The 22,210-nt window shown below is 48.6% G+C and overlaps 1 protein-coding gene across 2 annotated transcripts in view; it reads right to left on the bottom strand.

Moving 5' to 3' along the window:
* Positions 1 to 335: 335 nt before the first annotated feature.
* LOC146073777 (hemagglutinin/amebocyte aggregation factor-like) overlaps positions 336 to 22,210 on the bottom strand; it is a 47,786-nt gene continuing 25,911 nt past the window's right edge. Inside the window, exons 3-6 of one of the 2 annotated variants that reach the window (XM_083181212.1) lie at positions 19,442 to 19,517; positions 16,053 to 16,241; positions 2,115 to 2,267; positions 336 to 642 (exon numbers count right to left, since the gene is read on the bottom strand). In XM_083181212.1, coding sequence (XP_083037338.1) covers positions 597 to 642; positions 2,115 to 2,267; positions 16,053 to 16,241; positions 19,442 to 19,517 — 464 coding nt within the window. In that variant the 3' untranslated portion in view covers positions 336 to 596. The remainder of the gene's footprint in view (positions 643 to 2,114; positions 2,268 to 16,052; positions 16,242 to 19,441; positions 19,518 to 22,210) is intronic. The other variant, XM_083181213.1, reaches the window with a different exon arrangement.

Genomic DNA, 22,210 nt, shown 5'->3' with positions numbered 1-22,210 from the left:
GGTACGGGCAGTGTGTGTGTCTGGCTGCTTCCAGGATTTGGATGTTGGTTTAGAATGTGAGTGATTGGCGCCAACATCTGTTTTCCCTCTGGGCTCCTGGTATGAACTTGCGCCACTGTGTCTATAGAGACCAATGATGATCTGATAACCACAGCTACGGAGACGTGGATATGAAGGATGCAGTATCGCTCACATATACTGTACTGTCGCTGACACAGAGAGACACTTACACGGTTGAATGATTAGAGATTCTATTATTTTTAATATAAGTGAATTCAGCATGGAGTAATCCCGCAGGCAGCCTGCATCTTCATCCAGAATAAGTAGCGTCACTGTATATCTATAGGGCAAAGCTGTGTTCTGTACCTGTCTAATATAGAAGGGGTAATCACTCCTATACTATAAACATGCTGTGCTGCCATGGTACACCCTGACCTGTCAGTCACTCATCTTATTCCCCAGATTACGAGACTGAATACTGCACAAGGCAGTAAGTACATTAATCACTATATTGTGTTATGAGCAGAAGTTCAGCGTCAGAGCCCAGCATCAGATTTATGTCATGGATCCCGGCTCTGGGTGAGGTTCCTCTGGAGCTAGACATCGTTCCTCTCACATGACTGGTATTCCCAACGCCGGTCCCTGCAACACAAATACACAATGTCATAATGTTACACAATACAACCCATTATCCAAAATATAGGAGATGATGTAAAACAAGGCTGGATTCCTAATTAGCATCTGTCTATGCTGGGTACACACCAGGACGACAAGGGTCCGATCCCATCAATCTAGATCCAATTCCGACCGATTGGATGTAGATTGTGTGGTGATTGGGCCCTTTTCTGTCCTGGTGTGCACCGATGCGCGGTCCCGCGGGTCGGTCGTTATTCAGATCCCACCTGCAGCAGGTAGGATCTGGAAACTACCATACTCCCGGGTGCGGGTCGCCATCGGATCGGACCCGCTCACGGTGCACATCGTGAGCGGGTCCTGCCCCCTGAGTCATCATGAGCGGGTCGGAAGAAACACTGATGACCTGCTCACATCGTGCATCGTGAGCGGGTCATCCTGGTGTGTACCCCGCATTAAGACCCCCATACACTATGCGATTTGGGCCTGAGTTCACCCGATTCGGATGAAATCGCCCCGAATCGCATGTGCAGACACCCGGTCCAACCCGATGCACATCGGGTCCGAGTCGAGAGGCCGGATGGGCTGCACATAAGATTTGGTAAATCTTTTGTGCAGCCTGCAGGGGAGGCAGCGATGGGAAGCCTGGCGCCGAGTGGAGTGGAGCAGGGGGGCTGCAAGTAGAGAGCCAGGCAGGGGAGGCAGTGGGCGCTCTGGGCCCGGTGGTGAATGGTGCAAGGAGAACAGAGAATGGGGAGCCGGGCATCAGCGGGCGCACATAGAAAGAAAACACACAGAAATTAATGGACCGTCAATGATTGGCTGAGAGCTCTCTCAGTCAGAGAGCTTGCAGCCAATCACTGACTGTCCATTCATTTCTATGTGTTTTTTTCAATGTGCGCCCGCTGCTTTCCTACGCTCCCCATTCTCTGTTCCCCTTGCAGCGTTTACTGCCCGGCCTAGTGTGGAGTGCGCCCACGGCATACCCTGCCTGGCTCTCTACTTGCAGCCCCCCCCCCCCCACTCTGCTTGGTGCCCGGGTTCCCATTGCCGCCTCCCCTTCCCGGCTCTCTGGTCTCACTTATTCTTCAGATGCATAAGATGCACATCAACGGTGAATACGGTACAGCATGTTTCTAATATTGCCGCTAATTGAATGGTAGTTGCTAAATTGTAGTGGGCTAAAGGACCTTTCACGCCCAGGGGGAGGAGCAAGGCCGGGGGCCTGCTCCTACACTATCCAAGCCACCACTGGTTGCCTTTAGTAACCAGGTGGCAAGCGGAGCGAGCCACTGTGCCCCGAAGCGTGGCGAGCGTCCATTTGGGACCCTTGTTTGGAGCTTGCTCCTCCTCTCTGCGCCCACTCTCCTCCCCTGTGACATCAGGAGGTCCTTAGCCCAATTCAATTTAGACCTAACCCTAATTGAATCCCCCGCCCCCATCTGTTGCTGTAATAGTCCGCTGCAGAACACAGTACATACTCTCTTTTGTTGTCATGGTAACTGTGGGTTCCTGTCAGGTAATGACTAACGGGCGCGTCCCATCTCAGGTACTGATCGAAGTCATTGAGGTACCCGCTCCATTTACAGCTGTGTATCACCGGCACCTCTCCCTGACAGCAATAAAACCTCCACCTGGAAATGACATAATGACAACACAGGGGTAATATCGCTCTTCCCGCTAATTGTTCTCATTTAGCTTAATGACTTGTTTTAGGTGTTTCAGGATTTTACCACTTGTACAAAGAGAAGCAGTCAATTACTAAAACTTCTAAAAATGAATCGAGGGGATGTTGTCCATAGCAACCTATGCCTATCATTTTCTAGGATGCAATAGAGAAATGATAGACTCGAATTGGTTGCTATGGGTGACATCACTTTTTTCATTTTTATAAGCTTCAGTACATGTACCCCTTAGGGGGCAATTCAGCCCTGATCAGTCAGTTTCACCTTCGTTCCCCCGGCCGATGGCGGTGGTTTGCACAAGTGAGAGCGCCTTCGGCAAGTTATACACTCACCAAGGAGACCGCAACATGATGGGCAGGCAGTGGGTGGACACAGGGGACTACCCAGCATTATATGGGCGTGTACATATGAAAACCGGTGAGCACGCCCATAGAAACGCTGGCCGTATCCCTGCGAACAGAGGTGTGCCCAACCAATCAGATTCCATCTACTATCTTCTAGAAGGAGCTAACTAAAGAAGTAGATTCTGGTTGGTTGCCCATCCCATGTGATCGAGAACTCCCATCTTAGTACATTTCCACCTTAGGGGTATATTCAATGCCATTTTGGCAGGCTAGGATGGCGAGCAGTGCCTATTGCTCACCCCCAGGTTTTAACCAACCCCCCTGCACTCGCCGTTTCCACCTCGTTTCTAAAAAAGCGAGGTGTAAACGGCGAGTGCAGCCGTCAAAATGGCGAGGCTCGCAGCTATATGACGGTGAGGATTTCCCTGAAACAAAGATGATGCCGAAAAAAAGCCATCCTCGCCATACAAACACCCTCGCTGGCCGCATTGAATATACACGTTAGAATGAGCGTCGTGGCTAGGTGGGGGTGGCGCTGCCTTGTCAGGACCGGCACTAGCAGTACCATTATTTAAAAAATACAATGGACATAAACTGCTCAATTGCATATATCATACTCATTGTCTTTGCACAAGGTTTGACTCTAAATTATCCATCTGCTGATCCGATAATTAGTTCAGATGTACAGTATACAAGAGTTTTTATATATATATATATATATATATATATATATATATATATATATATATATATGTTAGGGGCTGTGCTCGATCTCATTACAAGGTTATTGATGCACAGACATATAAAATACTAGGTGATTCATCGCGCCCTACGGGCGCTCTTCACACCGGCGTAAGGGGCTACGCCCCTTAATTTGTGAACATTTGTATTGTGAGAAATATGGTTAGAATTGTATGAAAGATGCCCTGTATTGCAGCTTCTGGCAGTGGGTGAGGGTCCTGCGTGGCAGCACAGGAGTACCGGACGGTGGCCCTGAGTCAGTGTCTCCTCCTACTGGGTGGGAGTTAGGGTGCATGAGAGCAGGAGGCTGGGATATGAGGCATGATAGGGGTATGTGGGCAACACAGCGTCAGCGATTACCCAGTGGTGGAAGTTACGGTTCAGGAGAGCAGGAAGCTGGGTAGTGATAGGGGTGTGTGGGCATACGGGGGACTAAAGAGGGTGGTGGACACTGTGCAGCTTCTGCCAGTGGGTGAGGGTCCAGCGTGGCAGCACAGAAATACAGGAGTCAGTGTCTCCTCCGACTGGGTGGGAGTTAGGGTGCATGAGAGCAGGAGGCTGGGCGGTAAAGCATGATAGGGGAATGTGGGCAACACAGGGTGAGCGGGTCTCCACTGGCGGAAGTTACGGGGCAGGAGAACAGGAGGCAGGGCAGTGTCCTCCCACATTGATGGCAAAAGTATTCAACATCGGCCATAAACCATCGATTATTTGAAAATCATTGATGGTCGATGGGCATCCCTAGAACTGGAGGAGGGTGGGGGACAGTATGCAGCTCCCGGCAGTGGGTGAGCGTCTCCTCCCACTGGGAGGGAGTGAGCGTGCATGAGAGCAGGAGGCTGTATAATAGTGGTATGTGGGCAAGACATTGATAAAAGTTGTGGCGCTGGTGCAGAGGGCAGTGGGGAAACCTGCAGTGCGGCAGCCAGGGCCGGATTTCCCACCTAGGGGCGGTACCTGCTTGTGGTGGTACAGGATCCCCCATTGTCACGGGGGTACGTGAAATGCGGGAGCGGGGGCCGCGGTGGTCCGCTGGGGGGTGGAATTGCCGGAAGGGGGTCTGGGGGGTCTGCAAATTGCGGGAGGGGGGGTGGTGTGTGGGGATCCGCGGTTAGCGGGAGGGGGCGGGGGTCCGCAAATCGTGGGCGGGGGCGCGGGGGGGCTTGAATCGTGGGAAGGGGGGTCCGCAAATTGCAGGAGGGGGGTTGTCGGGGTTAGTGAATTGCGGGAGGGGGGGTTGCGGAGGTCCGTGAATTGCGGGAGGGGCGCGTGGGGTGCCGTGAGTCAAGGGGGGGTGGTGCGGGGGTCCGTGAATCACGGGAGGGGTCATGAATCGAAGGAGGCGGGGGTCGTGGGGGGGCTGCGAATCGCAGGAGGGGGGGTGTGGGGGGTTGCCGTGAATTGCATGAGGGGGGCGTGAATCAAGGGAGGGTGGGCGCAGGGGGGTGGTGCGGGGGTCCGTGAATTGCGGGAGGGGGCATGAATCGCGGGAGGGGGGGTTGTGGGGGGTTCCGAATCGCAGGAAGGGGGGTATGGGGGGTGCCGTGAATTGCGTGAGGGGGGCATGAATCGCGGGAGGGGGGGTCCCCGAATATGTGAATTACGGGGCGGTCGCAAATCGCGAGAGGTGCCGAGGGGGCCCGCAAATCGCGGGAGGGGGGCGCTACGGGGGGTTTCGTGAATCGCGGGAGGGGGGGTCGTGAGGGGTTGCGAATCGCAGGAAGGGGGGTGTGGGGGGTGCCGTGAATTGCGTGAGGGGGGCATGAATCGCGGGAGGTGGGGTCCCCGAATGTGTGAATTAGGGGGCGGTCGCAAATCGCGAGAAGTGCCGAGGGGGCCCGCAAATCGCGGGAGGGGGGCGCTACGGGGGGTTCCGTGAATCGCGGGAGGGGGCGGCGCGAATTGCGGGAGGGGGGTCGCAAATCATAGTAGGGGTGCCGTGAATCGCGGGAGGGGGGGTCGCGGGGGGCCCTTTTAATGCCGGGAGGGGGGGTCGCAGGGGTCCCGCGAATCGCGGGAGGGGAGGATGCAGGGGTCCTGCGAATCGCGGGAGGGGGCTCGCGGGAGGGAGGGGTCGCTGGGGTCCCGCGATTTGCGGGAGGGTCGCGGGGGTCCGGCGTTTCGCGGGAGGGGGTGGTCGCGGAGGTCCAGCGAATCGCGGGAGGGGGTGGTCGGGTCTGGGACGGATATTAGACAGCACTTACATCGACAGCCATTACATCGACACCATTAGTTCGACAGCTCAATAGGTCGACATGGTTTTAGGTCGACATACCATTAGGTCGACATGTCATTATGTCGACAGCTCATTAGGTCGACATGGTTTTAGGTCGACATACCATTAGGTCGACATGTCATTATATCGACAGCTCATTAGGTCGACAGCTCATTAGGTCGACATGTTTTTAGGTCGATACTGCCATTAGGTCGACAGAGTCTATGTCGACAGTCAAAAGGTCGACATGGGTTTTTTCACTGTTTTTTGGCCGAAATGTCGACACAGTCGACATGGACACAGTTTGAAGTGTACCGCAGCCGCTCGCTATGCTTCGGGCACGGTGCCTCGCTGCGCTCGGCACACTATTTTATTCTCCCACCACGCCCTAGTGGATAGTAGGGCATGAAATACTGCCTGTCGGGGCACATGTCGGCTCAATAAACAGTGAAAAAACCCATGTCGACCTTTTGACTGTCGACATAGACACTGTCGACCTAATGGCAGTGTCGACCTAAAAACATGTCGACCTAATGAGCTGTCGACCTAATGAGCTGTCGACATAATGACATGTCGACCTAATGGTATGTCGACCTAAAACCATGTCGACCTATTGAGGTGTCGAACTAATGGTGTCGATGTAATGGCTGTCGATGTAAGTGCTGTCTAACAATAGTCCGGATACCGGGGTGGTCGCGGGGGTCCCGCGAATCGCGGGAGGGGGGTCGCGGGGGACCCGCGAATCGCGGGAGGGGGGGTTCGCGGGGGTCCCGCGAATCACGGGAGGGGGGGTCGCGGGGGTCCCGCGACTTGCGGGAGGGTGGAAAGCAGGGGTCCCGCGAATCGCGGGAGGGGGGGTGCGGGGTCCTGCGAATGGCGGGAGGGGGGGTCACGGGGGTTCCGCAAATCGCGGGAGGGGGGGTCGCGGGGGTCCCGCGAATCGCGGGAGGGGGGTCGCGGGGGTCCCGCGATTTGCGGGAGGGGGGGTCGCGGGGGTCCCGCGATCCGCGGGAGGGGGGGGGGCCGCGAATCGCGGGAGTCGCGGGGGGGTCACGCAAATCGCGGGAGGGGGGGGTCGCGGGGGGTCCCGCGAATCGCGGGAGGGGGTCGCGGGGGTCCTGGCAGAGGGTAGGGATGTGCAGGAGTAATGGTGGATGGTGGCTGTGGAGTTATGGTGGATGGTGGGCGTTGTGCAGGAGTAATGGTGGATGGTGGCTGTGGAGTAATGGTGGATGGTGGGCGTGTACTGTAGCCCTGGCTGGGCGGGGGGAGGTGATGTCAAGGGGGTGGAACGTCAGACACATGAAAGTGAAACTGTTCTACACAGGAACGTTCTCCACAGGGGTTGAGTGACAGATCTGGCTAAATATATAAGAGATAAAGCAGTGACAGCTTCTGCGTCAATAACCTTGTGGAGGTTGAGCATATCACCACACACACATATAGACAGGGCTATTTTTCTGCAGGCTCCAGCAGGAACTGAGGCCCTTATTCTAGTTTACTCTTTCTGACAAAATATTTCTTAGATGGACAAAACCATGTGCACTGCAGGTGAGGCAGGTGTAAAACCCCACCCAAATCTAATTATCTCTGCACAACTAACGTGCACATGGTTTTGTCCGTCTAAGAAATATTTTGTCAGAAAGAGTGAACTAGAATAAGGGCCTCAGTTCCTGCTGGAGCCTGCAGAAAAATAGCCCTGCATATAGATATACACTTTTTGAATGCGCAATATCTGCAGAGTTTTCAAACATCTTTTGGTACATACCATCATCTTGGATTACTTATAAACATGCTTACCATATACATATGGTTCAATATTTACAGATATAATTGAATTTCCACAAAATTAAACCCTTCCCGACATTTGACGTATATATACGTCATGGCCGGGATGTACTTCCCGACAGATGACGTATATATACGTCATGACTTTAAACTGTCCCCGCGTCTATAGACGCGGTGACAGTTTAAACATGTCTGCTGTCCCTGACAGCAGACATGTCCCTGCATGCCCAGGGGGGGCGGCGATGCCTCCCCCCCGTCGGCGATCGCTGTGATTGGCTGTTCAATGTGAACAGCCAGTCGCAGCGTTTTCCTGTGTTACCGGCGAATCAGACGCTCGGTAACACAGGTGTCAATCACCGTCGGGTGTGAGGGGGCATGAGGGGGTCACCGGTGATGACCACACCTCACCCCACCTGCCCCCAAGGCTGTGATTGGTCCGTCGGACCGACGGACCAATCACAGCCAAGGCGCGTCATTTAAACTAACGGTGACTGCGCTGCAGACGCCATTCCGGTCTGGAATTGCGTGCAGAGCGGTCACCGACCAATCTGTCGTGATATACATACCTGATCCTTGCCTGATACTTACCTGATCACCGCTGGTAGCGTGCTGCCAGCAGCTGGATGCTTCCTGGATCTTGTGACTTCCTGTGTGCTGCTGCTGCAGTGTCATAGAGTCACAGATCGTGAGAGATAGTGACAGATAGTGACAGAGAGTGATAGAGAGTGATAGAGAGTGCTATATTTTGTGTCTGCTGCACCCCTTTTGTGCTGATCAGTATATCTGTGCTGATCAGCAACTTTTTGGGGTTTTTTTTTTTATATATATACCTGTCAGTTGCACCAAAGGTTGTGCTGCCTGTGCAACTGACTGCTGCCCCCCCTGCTGCCCCCCCTTTTGTGCTGATCAGTTTAAATTAATTAACTGATCAGCAACTTTTTTGGGGTCCAGGGTTTTTTTTTTAATATATACCCTGTCAGGTTGCACCCACAGTTGGGTGCCTGCTGCCCCTCACTGCTAATCAGTGTTGCATCACTGCATCACTGATCTGCAGTTTTTTTTTTTTTTTGGAGAGTGCAGTGGGGTTTTGTTTTTACACCCACGTTGCTTTTGTGGGTGTCCTGTGGCCGCTGATCAGTGACGTACATCACTGAACAGCATTTTTGGCACAGGGTTGATATAATTTTTTTTCTGCCGTTTTTTTAAATTGTTTTTTTTTTTTTGGAGAGTGCTGTGGTTTATTACACCCACGTTGCTTTTGTGGGTGTCCTGTGGCCGCTGATCAGTGACGTACATCACTGAACAGTATTTTTGGCACAGGGTTGATATATTTTTTTTTCTGCAGTTTTTTTAAATTGTTTTTTTTTTGGAGAGTGCTGTGGTTTATTTTTTTTTTAAATTGTTTTTACACCCACGTTGCTTTTGTGGGTGTCCTGTTGCCTTTGAGCGCTGTTCAGTGACGGACGTTACTGACCAACATCTGTGCTCAATTTTTGGCGCAGGACCTTTTTTTTTTTTTTTTAACCCCTTCAATTTTTTTTTTTTTATTGGGATCAAATTCCTGTATAAAGTATTTTTTTTTCTGCACTACATACACACTACACACTACATACCCCCCGTGTTGAAATAAAGTTTGTACCCCCCCAACACTATACACGTGTTGAAACATTACACTTACAGAAACACAAAAATTAAAATGGCATCCCAAATGTCATCCCAAATGTCATCCCAGTCATCCAGAAGAATGTATTCAGCGGAGGAGGCATATGCCATGCTTGCCTCTGACTCTGACACAGCCAGTGATGCAAGCGGGGAATTTGAAGGATTCGTCTTAAGCTCCTCTTCCTCCTCTAGTGATGAGGGACCCCCTCAAAGACGCCCCCGTAGAGCAGCTGAGACCCCCCCCAAATGATTGATCCCGTATGGACCCCACCACCAGACAATTTTGAGCCCCAGGTTCCTGAGTTTTTGGCCATCCCAGGAATCCAATTTGATTCAACAGGTCTCAGAGAAATTGACTTTTTCAAATTATTTTTCTCTGATGATTTTATAAATTTAATGGTGGACCAAAGTAATTTATATGCCCAGCAGTTTATTGCTCAAAACCCCACGTCATCATTTGCTAGGTGGACCCCTGTAGATGCAGTAGAGATGATGACGTTTTGGGGTCTGGTGTTACATATGGGCATAGTAAAAAAGCCAGAAATTAGGCAATATTGGAGTACAGATGTTCTGTACAGCACCCCATTTTACCGTATGGCCATGACTCGGACTCGTTTTGAGACAATCCTTAAATTTTTACATTACACCGATAATGTACAGTGCCCACCCAGAGATGATCCCACCTTTGACCGGCTATTCAAAGTCAGGCCGGTCATTGATCATTTCAGTGCCAAATTTGCAGAGATGTACATCCCTGAAAAATTTATTTGTATCGACGAGTCCCTTATACATTTTAAAGGAAGGGTTAAATTCCGCCAGTACCTTCCCAGTAAGAGGGCAAGGTATGGCATAAAAATGTATAAACTGTGTGAAAGCACCTCAGGGTACACCCACAGGTTTAGGGTATATGAAGGGAAGGATTCAAGAATTGAACCGCCAGAATGCCCCCCCCTCCCTCGTAGGTGTTAGTGGAAAAATTGTCTGGGATTTAGTGCACCCCTTCCTGGATAAAGGTTATCACCTCTATGTGGATAACTTTTACACTAGCATCCCCCTGTTTAAGGCCCTTGGTTCAAGAGGTACAGCAGCTTGCGGTACTGTGCGCAAGAACCAAAGAGGCCTCCCAAAAACGCACATTTCCCAAGTACTGAGAAGGGGTGAAAGCAGGGCACAATCCACCGAAAATATGTTGTTGATCAAATATAAGGACAAGAGGGATGTCCTTATACTGACAACAATTCATGGAGACAGTACCACCTCCGTCCCTGTACGAGGTACCAGTACCCACACCTCAAAACCTAATTGTATCCTAGATTACAATAAGTACATGGGCGGAGTGGATCTTTCAGATCAGGTACTGAAGCCGTACAGTCCCCTGCGGAAAACAAAAATCTGGTACAAGAAGCTGGCCGTGTATATCATCCAGATGGCACTGTATAACGCTTACGTGCTATTCCGTTCTACCAGCCAGAGGGGGGCATTTATGCACTTTCAAGAGGAAGTCATAAAGGGCCTAATATTTGGGAACCAGCAGGCAGAGGGCCCCAGTACTTCTAGTACTGGCCCCCGTATAGTACCAGGGCAGCATTTTCCTAACGAAATCCCCTCCACTGCAAGAAAGGGCAGGACACAAAAAAGGTGCAAAGTTTGCTATAAAAAGGGAATAAGAAAGGATACTATTTTCCACTGTGAAACTTGCCCCGACAAACCCGGCCTATGTATAAAGGAGTGTTTTAAAATATACCACACATCTATGGATTATTAGGTTCATCATTTCACCGTGCTTCGGGGGTCTTGCTAATGCCACATAGCACCCACCATTCATTCCACCAGAATCTGAGCTGCAAAATCCAAAAATCACTCCTTCCCTTCTGAGTCCTGCCATGCACCCAACTGGTATTTTTTGGTCACATATGAGGCATTGCCATACTAGGGAGAAATTGGGGCACAGATTTTGGGGTGCTTTGTCTCCTTCATTCCTTGTGAAAATGAAAAATTTTGAGCCAGAACTGCATTTTTGTGTAAAAAATGTAATTTTTCATTTGCACAGCCCAGTTGTATCAAAATTGGTGAAACCCCTGGGGGTTTGAAATGTACACTATACCCCTAGATGAATTCCCTGAGGGGTGTAGTTTGCAAAATGGGGTCACTTGTGGGGGGGTTCCACTGTATTGGTGCTTCGGGGGTCTTGCTAATGCGACATAGCACCCACCAACATTCCACCAGAATCTGTGCTGCAAAATCCAAATATCACTCCTTCCCTTCTGAGTCCTGCCATTTTTTGGTCACACATGAGGCATTGTCGTACTCGGGAGAAATTGAGGCACAGATTTTGGGGTGCTTTGTCTCCTTCATTCCTTGTGAAAATGAAATATTTTGAGCCAGAACTGCATTTTTGTGTAAAAAATGTAATTTTTCATTTGCACAGCCCAGTTGTATCAAAATTGGTGAAACCCCTGGGGGTTTGAAATGTACACTATACCCCTAGATGAATTCCCTGAGGGGTGTAGTTTGCAAAATGGGGTCACTTGTGGGGGGGTTCCACTGTATTGGTGCTTCGGGGGTCTTGCTAATGCGACATAGCACCCACCAACATTCCACCAGAATCTGAGCTGCAAAATCCAAAAATCACTCCTTACCTTCTGAGTCCTGCCATGCACCCAAATGGTATTTTTTGGTCACATGTGAGGCATTGCCGTACTCTGGAGAAATTGGGGCACAGATTTTGGGGTGCTTTGTCTCCTTAATTCCTTGTGAAAATGAAAAATTTGGAGCCAGAACTGCATTTTTGTGTAAAAAAATTAATTTTTCATTTTCACTGCCCAGTTGTACCACAATTGGTGAAACCCCTGGGGGTTTGAAATGTACACTATACCCCTAGATGAATTCCCTGAGGGGTGTAGTTTGCAAAATGGGGTCACTTGTGGGGGGGTTCCACTGTATTGGTGCTTCGGGGGTCTTGCTAATGCGACATAGCACCCACCAACATTCCACCAGAATCTGAGCTGCAAAATCCACAAATCACTCCTTACCTTCTGAGTCCTGCCATGCACCCAAATGGTATTTTTTGGTCACATGTGAGGCATTGCCGTACTCTGGAGAAATTGGGGCACAGATTTTGGGGTGCTTTGTCTCCTTCATTCCTTGTGAAAATGAAAAATTTGGAGCCAGAACTGCATTTTTGTGTAAAAAAATTAATTTTTCATTTTCACTGCCCAGTTGTACCACAATTGGTGAAACCCCTGGGGGTTTGAAATGTACACTATACCCCTAGATGAATTCCCTGAGGGGTGTAGTTTGCAAAATGGGGTCACTTGTGGGGGGGTTCCACTGTATTGGTGCTTCGGGGGTCTTGCTAATGCGACATAGCACCCACCAACATTCCACCAGAATCTGAGCTGCAAAATCCAAAAATCACTCCTTCCCTTCTGAGTCCTGCCATGCACCCAAATGGTATTTTTTTGGTCACATGTGAGGCATTGCCGTACTCGGGAGAAATTGGGGCACAGATTTTGGGGTGCTTTGTCTCCTTCATTCCTTGTGAAAATGAAAAATTTTGAGCCAGAACTGCATTTTTGTGTAAAAAATGTAATTTTTCATTTGCACAGCCCAGTTGTATCAAAATTGGTGAAACCCCTGGGGGTTTGAAATGTACACTATACCCCTAGATGAATTCCCTGAGGGGTGTAGTTTGCAAAATGGGGTCACTTGTGGGGGGGTTCCACTGTATTGGTGCTTCGGGGGTCTTGCTAATGCGACATAGCACCCACCAACATTCCACCAGAATCTGAGCTGCAAAATACAAAAATCACTCCTTCCCTTCTGAGTCCTGCCATGCACCCAAATGGTATTTTTTGGTCACATGTGAGGCATTGCCGTACTCGGGAGAAATTGGGGCACAGATTTTGGGGTGCTTTGTCTCCTTCATTCCTTGTGAAAATGAAATATTTTGAGCCAGAACTGCATTTTTGTGTAAAAAATGTAATTTTTCATTTGCACAGCCCAGTTGTATCAAAATTGGTGAAACCCCTGGGGGTTTGAAATGTACACTATACCCCTAGATGAATTCCCTGAGGGGTGTAGTTTGCAAAATGGGGTCACTTGTGGGGGGGTTCCACTGTATTGGTGCTTCGGGGGTCTTGCTAATGCGACATAGCACCCACCAACATTCCACCAGAATCTGAGCTGCAAAATCCACAAATCACTCCTTACCTTCTGAGTCCTGCCATGCACCCAAATGGTATTTTTTGGTCACATGTGAGGCATTGCCGTACTCTGGAGAAATTGGGGCACAGATTTTGGGGTGCTTTGTCTCCTTCATTCCTTGTGAAAATGAAAAATTTGGAGCCAGAACTGCATTTTTGTGTAAAAAAATTAATTTTTCATTTTCACTGCCCAGTTGTACCACAATTGGTGAAACCCCTGGGGGTTTGAAATGTACACTATACCCCTAGATGAATTCCCTGAGGGGTGTAGTTTGCAAAATGGGGTCACTTGTGGGGGGGTTCCACTGTATTGGTGCTTCGGGGGTCTTGCTAATGCGACATAGCACCCACCAACATTCCACCAGAATCTGAGCTGCAAAATCCAAAAATCACTCCTTCCCTTCTGAGTCCTGCCATGCACCCAAATGGTATTTTTTTGGTCACATGTGAGGCATTGCCGTACTCGGGAGAAATTGGGGCACAGATTTTGGGGTGCTTTGTCTCCTTCATTCCTTGTGAAAATGAAAAATTTTGAGCCAGAACTGCATTTTTGTGTAAAAAATGTAATTTTTCATTTGCACAGCCCAGTTGTATCAAAATTGGTGAAACCCCTGGGGGTTTGAAATGTACACTATACCCCTAGATGAATTCCCTGAGGGGTGTAGTTTGCAAAATGGGGTCACTTGTGGGGGGGTTCCACTGTATTGGTGCTTCGGGGGTCTTGCTAATGCGACATAGCACCCACCAACATTCCACCAGAATCTGAGCTGCAAAATCCAAAAATCACTCCTTCCCTTCTGAGTCCTGCCATGCACCCAAATGGTATTTTTTGGTCACATGTGAGGCATTGCCGTACTCGGGAGAAATTGGGGCAAAGATTTTGGGGTGCTTTGTCTCCTTCATTCCTTGTGAAAATGAAAAATTTGGAGCCAGAACTGCATTTTTGTGTAAAAAAATTAATTTTTCATTTTCACTGCCCAGTTGTACCACAATTGGTGAAACCCCTGGGGGTTTGAAATGTACACTATACCCCTAGATGAATTCCCTGAGGGGTGTAGTTTGCAAAATGGGGTCACTTGTGGGGGGGGGTTCCTTACTTTTAGCATCTTATGGTGCCTAGAAACCTACATGGTGCCTAAAAAATAATCTCATAAAAAGGAGGCTCCAAAATCAAGTAGGTGCTCCTTCTATTATGAAGCCTGTGGTTTGGTCAACGTGCACACTAGGGCCACATATAGGATATTTATGAAAACAAAAGAATTGGGGGAATCAATTTTTAGTCACATTTCTCTAGTAAAATCTACTGTGTTCCTTAGAAAAATGTATTAAAATTGCAAATCTGCAAAAAAAAAGAAATTTTGAAATTTCACCTACACTTTGTTTTAATTCCTGTGAAACACCTAAAGGGTTAACAAACTTCCAAAATGCTGTTTTGAATACTGTGAGGGGTGCAGTTTTTGAAATGGCATTATTTATGGGGGTGCCTTACATACAAGTCCCTCAAAGTCACATCAGAACTGAACTGGTCCCTAAAAAAATCAGTGTTTGAAATTTTCTTGAAAATTTGAGAATTTGCTATTCATATTCCAAAAAAATTAAAAGGAGGCTGAAATAATGATGGAAACATAAAGTAGACATATGGTCTATGTTAGTTATTAACTATTTTGAGTGGTATGATTATTTGTCTCACAAGCAGAAAATTTAACATTTTGAAAATTGCAAAATTTAACATTTTTTTACGACATTTTGGTATTTTTCACAAAAAAACACAGACTGTATCGACCCAAATTTACCACTAACTTGAAGTACAATGTGTCACGAGAAAACAATCTCAAAATCACTGGGATAAGTAAAAGCAAAAAAAAGTTATCCCCACTTAAGTGATACATGTCAGATTTGAAAAAAAGGGCCCTGTCAGGAAGGCAAAAACATGCTGCGTCAGGAAGGGGTTAAGGAGTCCAACGGGACCTGTTCACTGCTCAGATCCTAACGTTCTTCATTTTGAGTGGGTATGGATACTTTTTAAGTTAATGTTTTCATTTTCGTAAATGAGACATAAACCATCATATGAACGGCTTTTTTCCTTACCACCTAGAATCTTACCCCTGAGGAAGTTGTGCGGACGAAACGCATTGGTTTCCATTTCTCCATGTATTGATTTCACGATACTATTCAATGGGATGAAATTTATATTGATTTTCATTTTCATTTTTTGTATTTTTGTATTTTTTGTATTTTTATTTATGAGCATTGTATGCTAGTTCTGGTGGTACATCTTTGGTGCGCTCTATTTTTGCCTTATCATATATACAGTACATCTGAACTAATTGTCGGATCAGCTGACGGATATTAGCATCTATGCAGCTCTAGAAGCGACGTTGGGGGTCGGCGCTGCAGGAGCGCAGGATCTGTGTCTGCAGATTCAATGCGGCAACGAGCATGCCGGTAAAAAAAGTATCATCAATGCATGAGAGGAGGGGGACGCCAGAAACTTTTTTGCCAAGGGCCCAAAATTTTGAGTTCCGCCAAATAAAAGTAACTCGTGTGAAAGAGGACATGTTATTTCATAGGGCTTGATTTTCTAAGATGGGAGTTCTTTTGAAGTATAAGATGTTGTCCATAGCAACCGATCAGAATCGACTTATTTATTTAGAACCTTCTAGAAGATAATAGATAGAATCTGAGTTGCCCATAGCAACATCATCCCATCTTCAATAGAATTCCCATCTTAGTAAATACTCCCCATTGTGTGCAGACGGATGAGACTAGACCCAATTACCTTCGGTCCTCGTGCTTATTTTCGTGGTAGCTATACATGCCGCTCAGGACAGAGCCGAACGGGCAGGAGAAGCTGAACTCTTCATCGAAGTTATTGACGTAGTTAGTCCAGGCACACGTCGCTGGGGTTTTGAAGGTGTCCTTACAGCTGAAGTCCCAGAGGCGATCCTCGTGTTTGTTATTATGGGCGCTGAGGGAGGGTGGAGAAATGAGAGCAGAACATTTATTGTGTAGAAATTTGTATGATCCATAGAAATACATCCACGGCTTCGTACATAGGGCCTGATTCACGTTGGATCACTAGGCAGCGTACCTCTACACCACCCCTTTCATTTTGTCCCTATAAAAGGCAAACAGGCATGAGACCAGACAATTTAATGCCGGTATGAACCGATCACAATATGGCCCTCATTCTGGTTGGCTAGTGACCCCCCCCTAATCTCCAATTTTCCTTGATTTTCCTTGCAGCAATGTGAATGGATGTTTTGCATAAACATCCATTTGCAGCTTTGCGTGGGGGCCCGAAATGATTCGCTGACCATCGAAAGATTTTTTCAGTGTTCGATAATCTAAGTCACTTTCTGGTGACTCAGATTAGCGGTGCCCCCCCCCTCGCTGCAAGCACCATGGAGTCTATGCAAGTCTCCAAGGGCACCGGCAGTGAAGAACATGCTCATAAGCGATTATGTGCATGCACAGGTGGTAATCATCGGTCGTCGTTGGGAATTTGCAATGTAGCAACCAGACCAGAATGAGGGCCCATGTCTTAAACAGTGGTTCTTGAAGTTTGTGAACCCTTCCGCACTTTCTATATTTCAGCTGCAATTTGGCCTAAAACTACCTCAGATTTTCACCCAAGACCTAAAAGTAGATAAAGAGACCAAATCAAACTAATTAGACAAAAAAATTAGACGTGCTCATTTTATTTATTGAGGAAAATGATCCAATATCACATTTCTCTGAGTGGCAGATGTATGGGGACCCTTTAGGCTTAGAAGAAATATTTTTAAGACTAAATTAGTCAGGTATTTTCAGTCTATGGCAGGCATTCCCAACCACGGTCCTCAAGGCACACCAACAGTGCAGGTTTTGTAGATATCCAGGCTTGAGCACAGGTGACTTAATTAGTACCTGAGGGATTCTGATTAAATCATCTGTGCTGAAGCCTGGATATCACTAAAACCTGGTGTGCCTTGAGGACCGTGGTCAGGGCCGGCGCCACCACTAGGCAAATCTAGGCATTTGCCTAGGGCGCCGGCCACTGGAGGGCGGCATTTTGTGCCACCCGGGTACCTGTCCTACGGCGCTGTCTATTTAAATCTGGCGGCGGAGGCAGCGGGGGTCCCTGCAGTCCATTAAAAATCACGAGCGCTATCCGCCGGGCTATGCGGAAGCGCTTCTAGTGTGAAAACTCTGGCAGCACGGCGCACGCTGATCTCAGCCAATCAGCGTGCTGCCAGTGTTTTCACACTAGAAGCGCTTCCGCATAGCCCGGCGGATAGCGCTCGTGATTTTTAATGGACTGCAGGGACCCCCGCTGCCTCCGCCGCCAGATTTAAATAGACAGCGCCGAACGACAGGTACCACCACCACCCACCACCACCCCCCCCCCCCCCGGCACCGGGGCGCCCCCACCCCGACTCGCCTGGGGCGCTCCGGTGCCTTGCACCGGCCCTGACCGTGGTTGGGAATGCCTGGTCTATGGGATAACAATCAGGTGTGACTGGACGGATTCAGTATTGAATCCCGGCGGTCGGGATCCCGGCGTTCAGAATCCCAACGCCGGAATCCCGACAGCCGAAATGCCGACAAGGGGGGGACGTGGATCGCCCCCCCTTGCGGGCTCGCTGCGCTCGCCATGCAGCGGGCCCGGTGCCTCGCTACGCTCGGCACACTAATTTATTCTCCCTCCAGGGGTGTCGTGGACACCCCAGGAGGGAGAATGTGTCGGCATTTCGGCGGTCGGGATTCCGGCGTCGGGATTCTGAACGCCGGGATCCCGACCGCCGGGATATTAACTGCATCCCGACTGGACAACCTGTCTTTTTTTAAAGAAAAGGGATCTATTAAAGTCTGGTGTTCACAACACATGTTTGTGGAAGTGTGTCATGCCACCAACAAAGGAGATTTCTGTGGACCTCAGAAGAAGTAATGTTCATCAGGCTGTAAAAAGGTCCCAAAACCACCTCTGAAGAATTTGAAGTCCATCTCAAGTCAGACAGATTGTGTGAAAAAAATGAAAGACATTCCAGACAATTATTAACCTCACCAGGGGCCTTATTCGAGTTCACTCTTTCTGACAAAATCCTTCTTAGATGGACAAAACCATGTGCACTGCAGGTGGGGCAGATGTAACATGTGCAGATAGAAATAGATTTGGTGATTTTTTGGTGATTCTTTTCAGGGTAAATACTGGCTGCTTTATTTTAACACTGCAATATAGATCTCACTTTGAAGTAAAACCCCACCCAAATCTAATTAGATCTGCACAAGTTACATCTGCCCCCCTGCAGTGCACATGGTTTTGTCCATCTAAAGGTGTGTACACACGGGGGTGATTTTGTCCAAAATCGCGGGAAATATGGTCGCTCAGCGACCATATTGGCCGCAATGGGAGTGTGCACCGGCGATATATCGCCGGGTGCGCGCTCCCGTTTTTGCCCCTGTGGTGATCGCTGGTCGCAGGAACATGCTCCTGCGACCAGCTGATTACCGCTCCCCCCGGCAGTTTCTTTTTCATCAGTGACCATCTCTGGTCGCTGATGAACAGGAGAAACTAAGCAATATATTGCTCAGCCATATATTGCTCAGCAATATATGGCTGAGCAATATATCTCCCCCGTGTGTACACAGCATAAGAAGGATTTTGTCTGAAAGAGTGAACTCGAATAAGGCCCCAGAAGTGGTCGACCAACAAAGATCTTACCAAGAGCATGGTGTCAAATACTAAGCAACTGAAGGCCTTTCTCCTGTTAGCTAATGTTCAGGGGTCCACCATCAGAAAGACACTGACCAACAAATGAGCACCTCTAATTTTTAATTTATTTGACTTGGTCTCTTTATCTATTTTAGGACTTGTGTGAAAAATCCGAGGTAGTTTTTGGGAAAATTTCAGCAGATACACAAATGTCACCGGTTCTTCGTGGCTGTCCGCACTGTGGGGGACAATTCAGAGGAGGACCGCGCATGTGTGCAGCAATCGCTGGCCATTCGCGAGATGATTGACAACCGTCAAGCGTTTGTAGGTGGCACCCTGTGTGGGGTGCAGCACAGTGGTGGGATTTCACTCTGGACGGGAGGCGGCTAACTGATCGCTGGCCCGCAAAAAATTGCAGCCCCATAATCAGGACTGAATCAGCCCCCTGTGATGAGGGATCCTTTATTTTGTACCTGATAATCATGCTAATGCTCTGGTGATTTTGGCACTTGAAGTCGAGAATCTGATCGTAATCATTGACCCATCTCCCTGAAGAGTAAAAATCATAATTTAATGTCAATATCGTTATATAATACAGAAAACACACAGTCCTCGCTCTGCTGATATGTAGATATACAGTACTGCTCCATTCATACATACAGGACTGCTTGCAGAGTATTTGCACATTAACATCAGTCCCTGTCCCAGTGGAGCTTACACCCTATATTCCCGAAGACATATACACTAGAGTTATTTGCTTGTGTCATTAGCTAGTTAACCTGCCAGTATACTTTTGGAGTGTGGGAGCAATCCAGTGTAACAGGAGGAAGTGTATAGAGAACATACAAACTCCACACCTAACAGTCTTTGGGCACCATAAGTAGTAGAGTATGTTGCTTGCTGTGTATTTCCATCTTTGTTACTGTTGGTTACCTTGTACTCATAGACACATTATTTGCATTGCTGTTCTGTTCTCTTATCATTAGACACACACTCGGGAGACATGTGCAGTCTCTCCCGCTCCAGCTGTTCTTCTACCGGCCACACGGGGGCAGTGACGTTCATTGTGGGCACTCTGGATGGAGACCCTGTGAATTTAAATCTCCGGAAGGACTATGTATTTTTATTTATTTATTAACAGTTTCTTATATAGCGCAGCATATTCCGTTGCGCTTTACAATAGCAGACAGTGAAACAAAACAGGGTATTTACAGACAGTCAAAATGTAGGAGGGCCCTGCTCGCAAGCTTACAATCTATAGGGAAATAGGCATTGATACATAAGGATAGATACTGTATTCTTTATTGCATCGATTCCAATGTAACAAGAACTATATACACCAGGGTTGACTACCCTCCCAGAATGGCCGGGAGGGTCCCGGAAATCGGGTCACCCTCCCGACCTCCCGGAAAGGACAGCAACCCTCCCGTATTGTCCTGCATCTCCAGCGGAGGGGGGGGTCTGTGGGGGGTTCCGTGGATCAAATGACGCGATTGCGTCACTTAAACCCCGTTCCCCGCAGTGCAATGCATAAAACAGTGGGGGGCATGGCTAAAATGACACGATCACTCTAGCCACGCCCCTAAATGGCTCATCACCGCCATGGCTCCGCCCCCTTTCCTCCCGGTTTTGGCCCCGCCCCCCTGCCTTACTGAGCTGGCTGCTCTCTCCCGGAGAGAGCAGCCAGAACGTCGGCAACCATGATATACACCCTTGTTAACAGCCTGAGACTGCCATCATTCAATATTATTCCAGTAGTGCTTCTTATTCACGTTACATTACTCAGTAGTTCCCCTTATTCATGTTATGTATAAAGTACTTCTCGCTTCATGTATGCAGTACATATCCAGTACTGCTTGCTCATGTATACAGTACATATGAAGTCAGTGGTGAAATTCCTGCTAGGCATGTGAGGCGTGTGTTTGGGGGTGCCACCTTCTGGGTGCAGCACAGCCGCCCATCCATCACATCCGCCAATTGAGGAGTACTGTATATGCACAGTATACATGAAGCGAGCAGTACTGTATATATGAAGCGAGCAGTACTGTATATGTACAGAATACATGAAGCGAGGAATATTATATACATGTGCAGTGTGCAGTACTGTATGTGCAGTATACATGAAGCGAGGCATACCGTATATGTACTGTATATATGAAGTGAGCAGTACTGTATATATAAAGCGAGGAGTATATGTACAGTATACAAAAAGAGAGGAGTATTGTATATATGAAGCGAGCAGTACTGTATATATGCAGTATACATGAAGCGAGGAGTACCATATATGTACTATGTATATAAAGTGAGGACTACCGTATATGTTCTGTATATATATATATATCTCTTATATATTTGGCTACATCTGTCACTCAAAGTGTGTCTGGAGCTGTAACGCTGGGTTGTGGACTTCCATCTTAATTTATGATTGTCATCACCTGTTTTAAACAGGGTAATTGATAAGAAAGGTGTTTAAGCACAGGTGATGGTAATCCATAAATTAAGAAGAAAGTCCAGAAACAGAGCAATGTGTCCCTCCTGGAGAGGGTCATGTTGGGTATGCACCTCCCTCCCCCCCCCCATTCACGGCATCCCCACGATTAAATGGCACGTGCAAAACACTGACATGGCTATGGTCGACAAGGAAAAAGGTTGACAAGATTTATTTTTCACTTTTTCAATGTTTTCATATTCATTCTCATGTGTCGACATGGACACCAATGAAGTGCCACACTTATGTCAACATTTACATGTGTTGACCTTTCTGTGTTGATTTTTTCTTGTGGCGATTCGCGGCACCCCCCGCGACCCCCCTCCCGCGATTTGCAGCACACCCCCCGCAATTCAGGCAACCCCCGGTGACTCCCGCGATTTGCGGCCCCACCCCGTGACACACCCCCCCTGCGATTCGCAGCACACCACGACCCCCCCTCCCACGATTTGCGCCAACCCCCACGACCCCCCCTACCGCGATTCCCCACCCCTGACCCCCCCTCCTGTCATTGCGGCAACCCCCGCCCCCGTGACCCACCCTCTCGCGATTCACTGCAGCCCCCCCTCCCACAATTCGCGGCACCCACACCCCCCCCGCGACCACCCCCCCCTCCCGCAATTCACGGCATCCACCCACGACCCCTCCTCCCGTGATTCGCGGACACCCCTCACCTCCTCCCTCCCCCCCCACCCCCGCACGCGATTCACGGCAACCCCAGGATTAAATCGCACATGCAAAACACTGGCACGGC

The sequence above is a fragment of the Crinia signifera genome, chromosome 4, assembly GCF_055691185.1.
Source record: "Crinia signifera chromosome 4, ASM5569118v1, whole genome shotgun sequence".
Classification (NCBI taxonomy): domain Eukaryota; kingdom Metazoa; phylum Chordata; class Amphibia; order Anura; family Myobatrachidae; genus Crinia; species Crinia signifera.
Note: the sequence above shows the minus strand (reverse complement) of the source record. Positions and strands in the feature narration are given on the sequence as shown.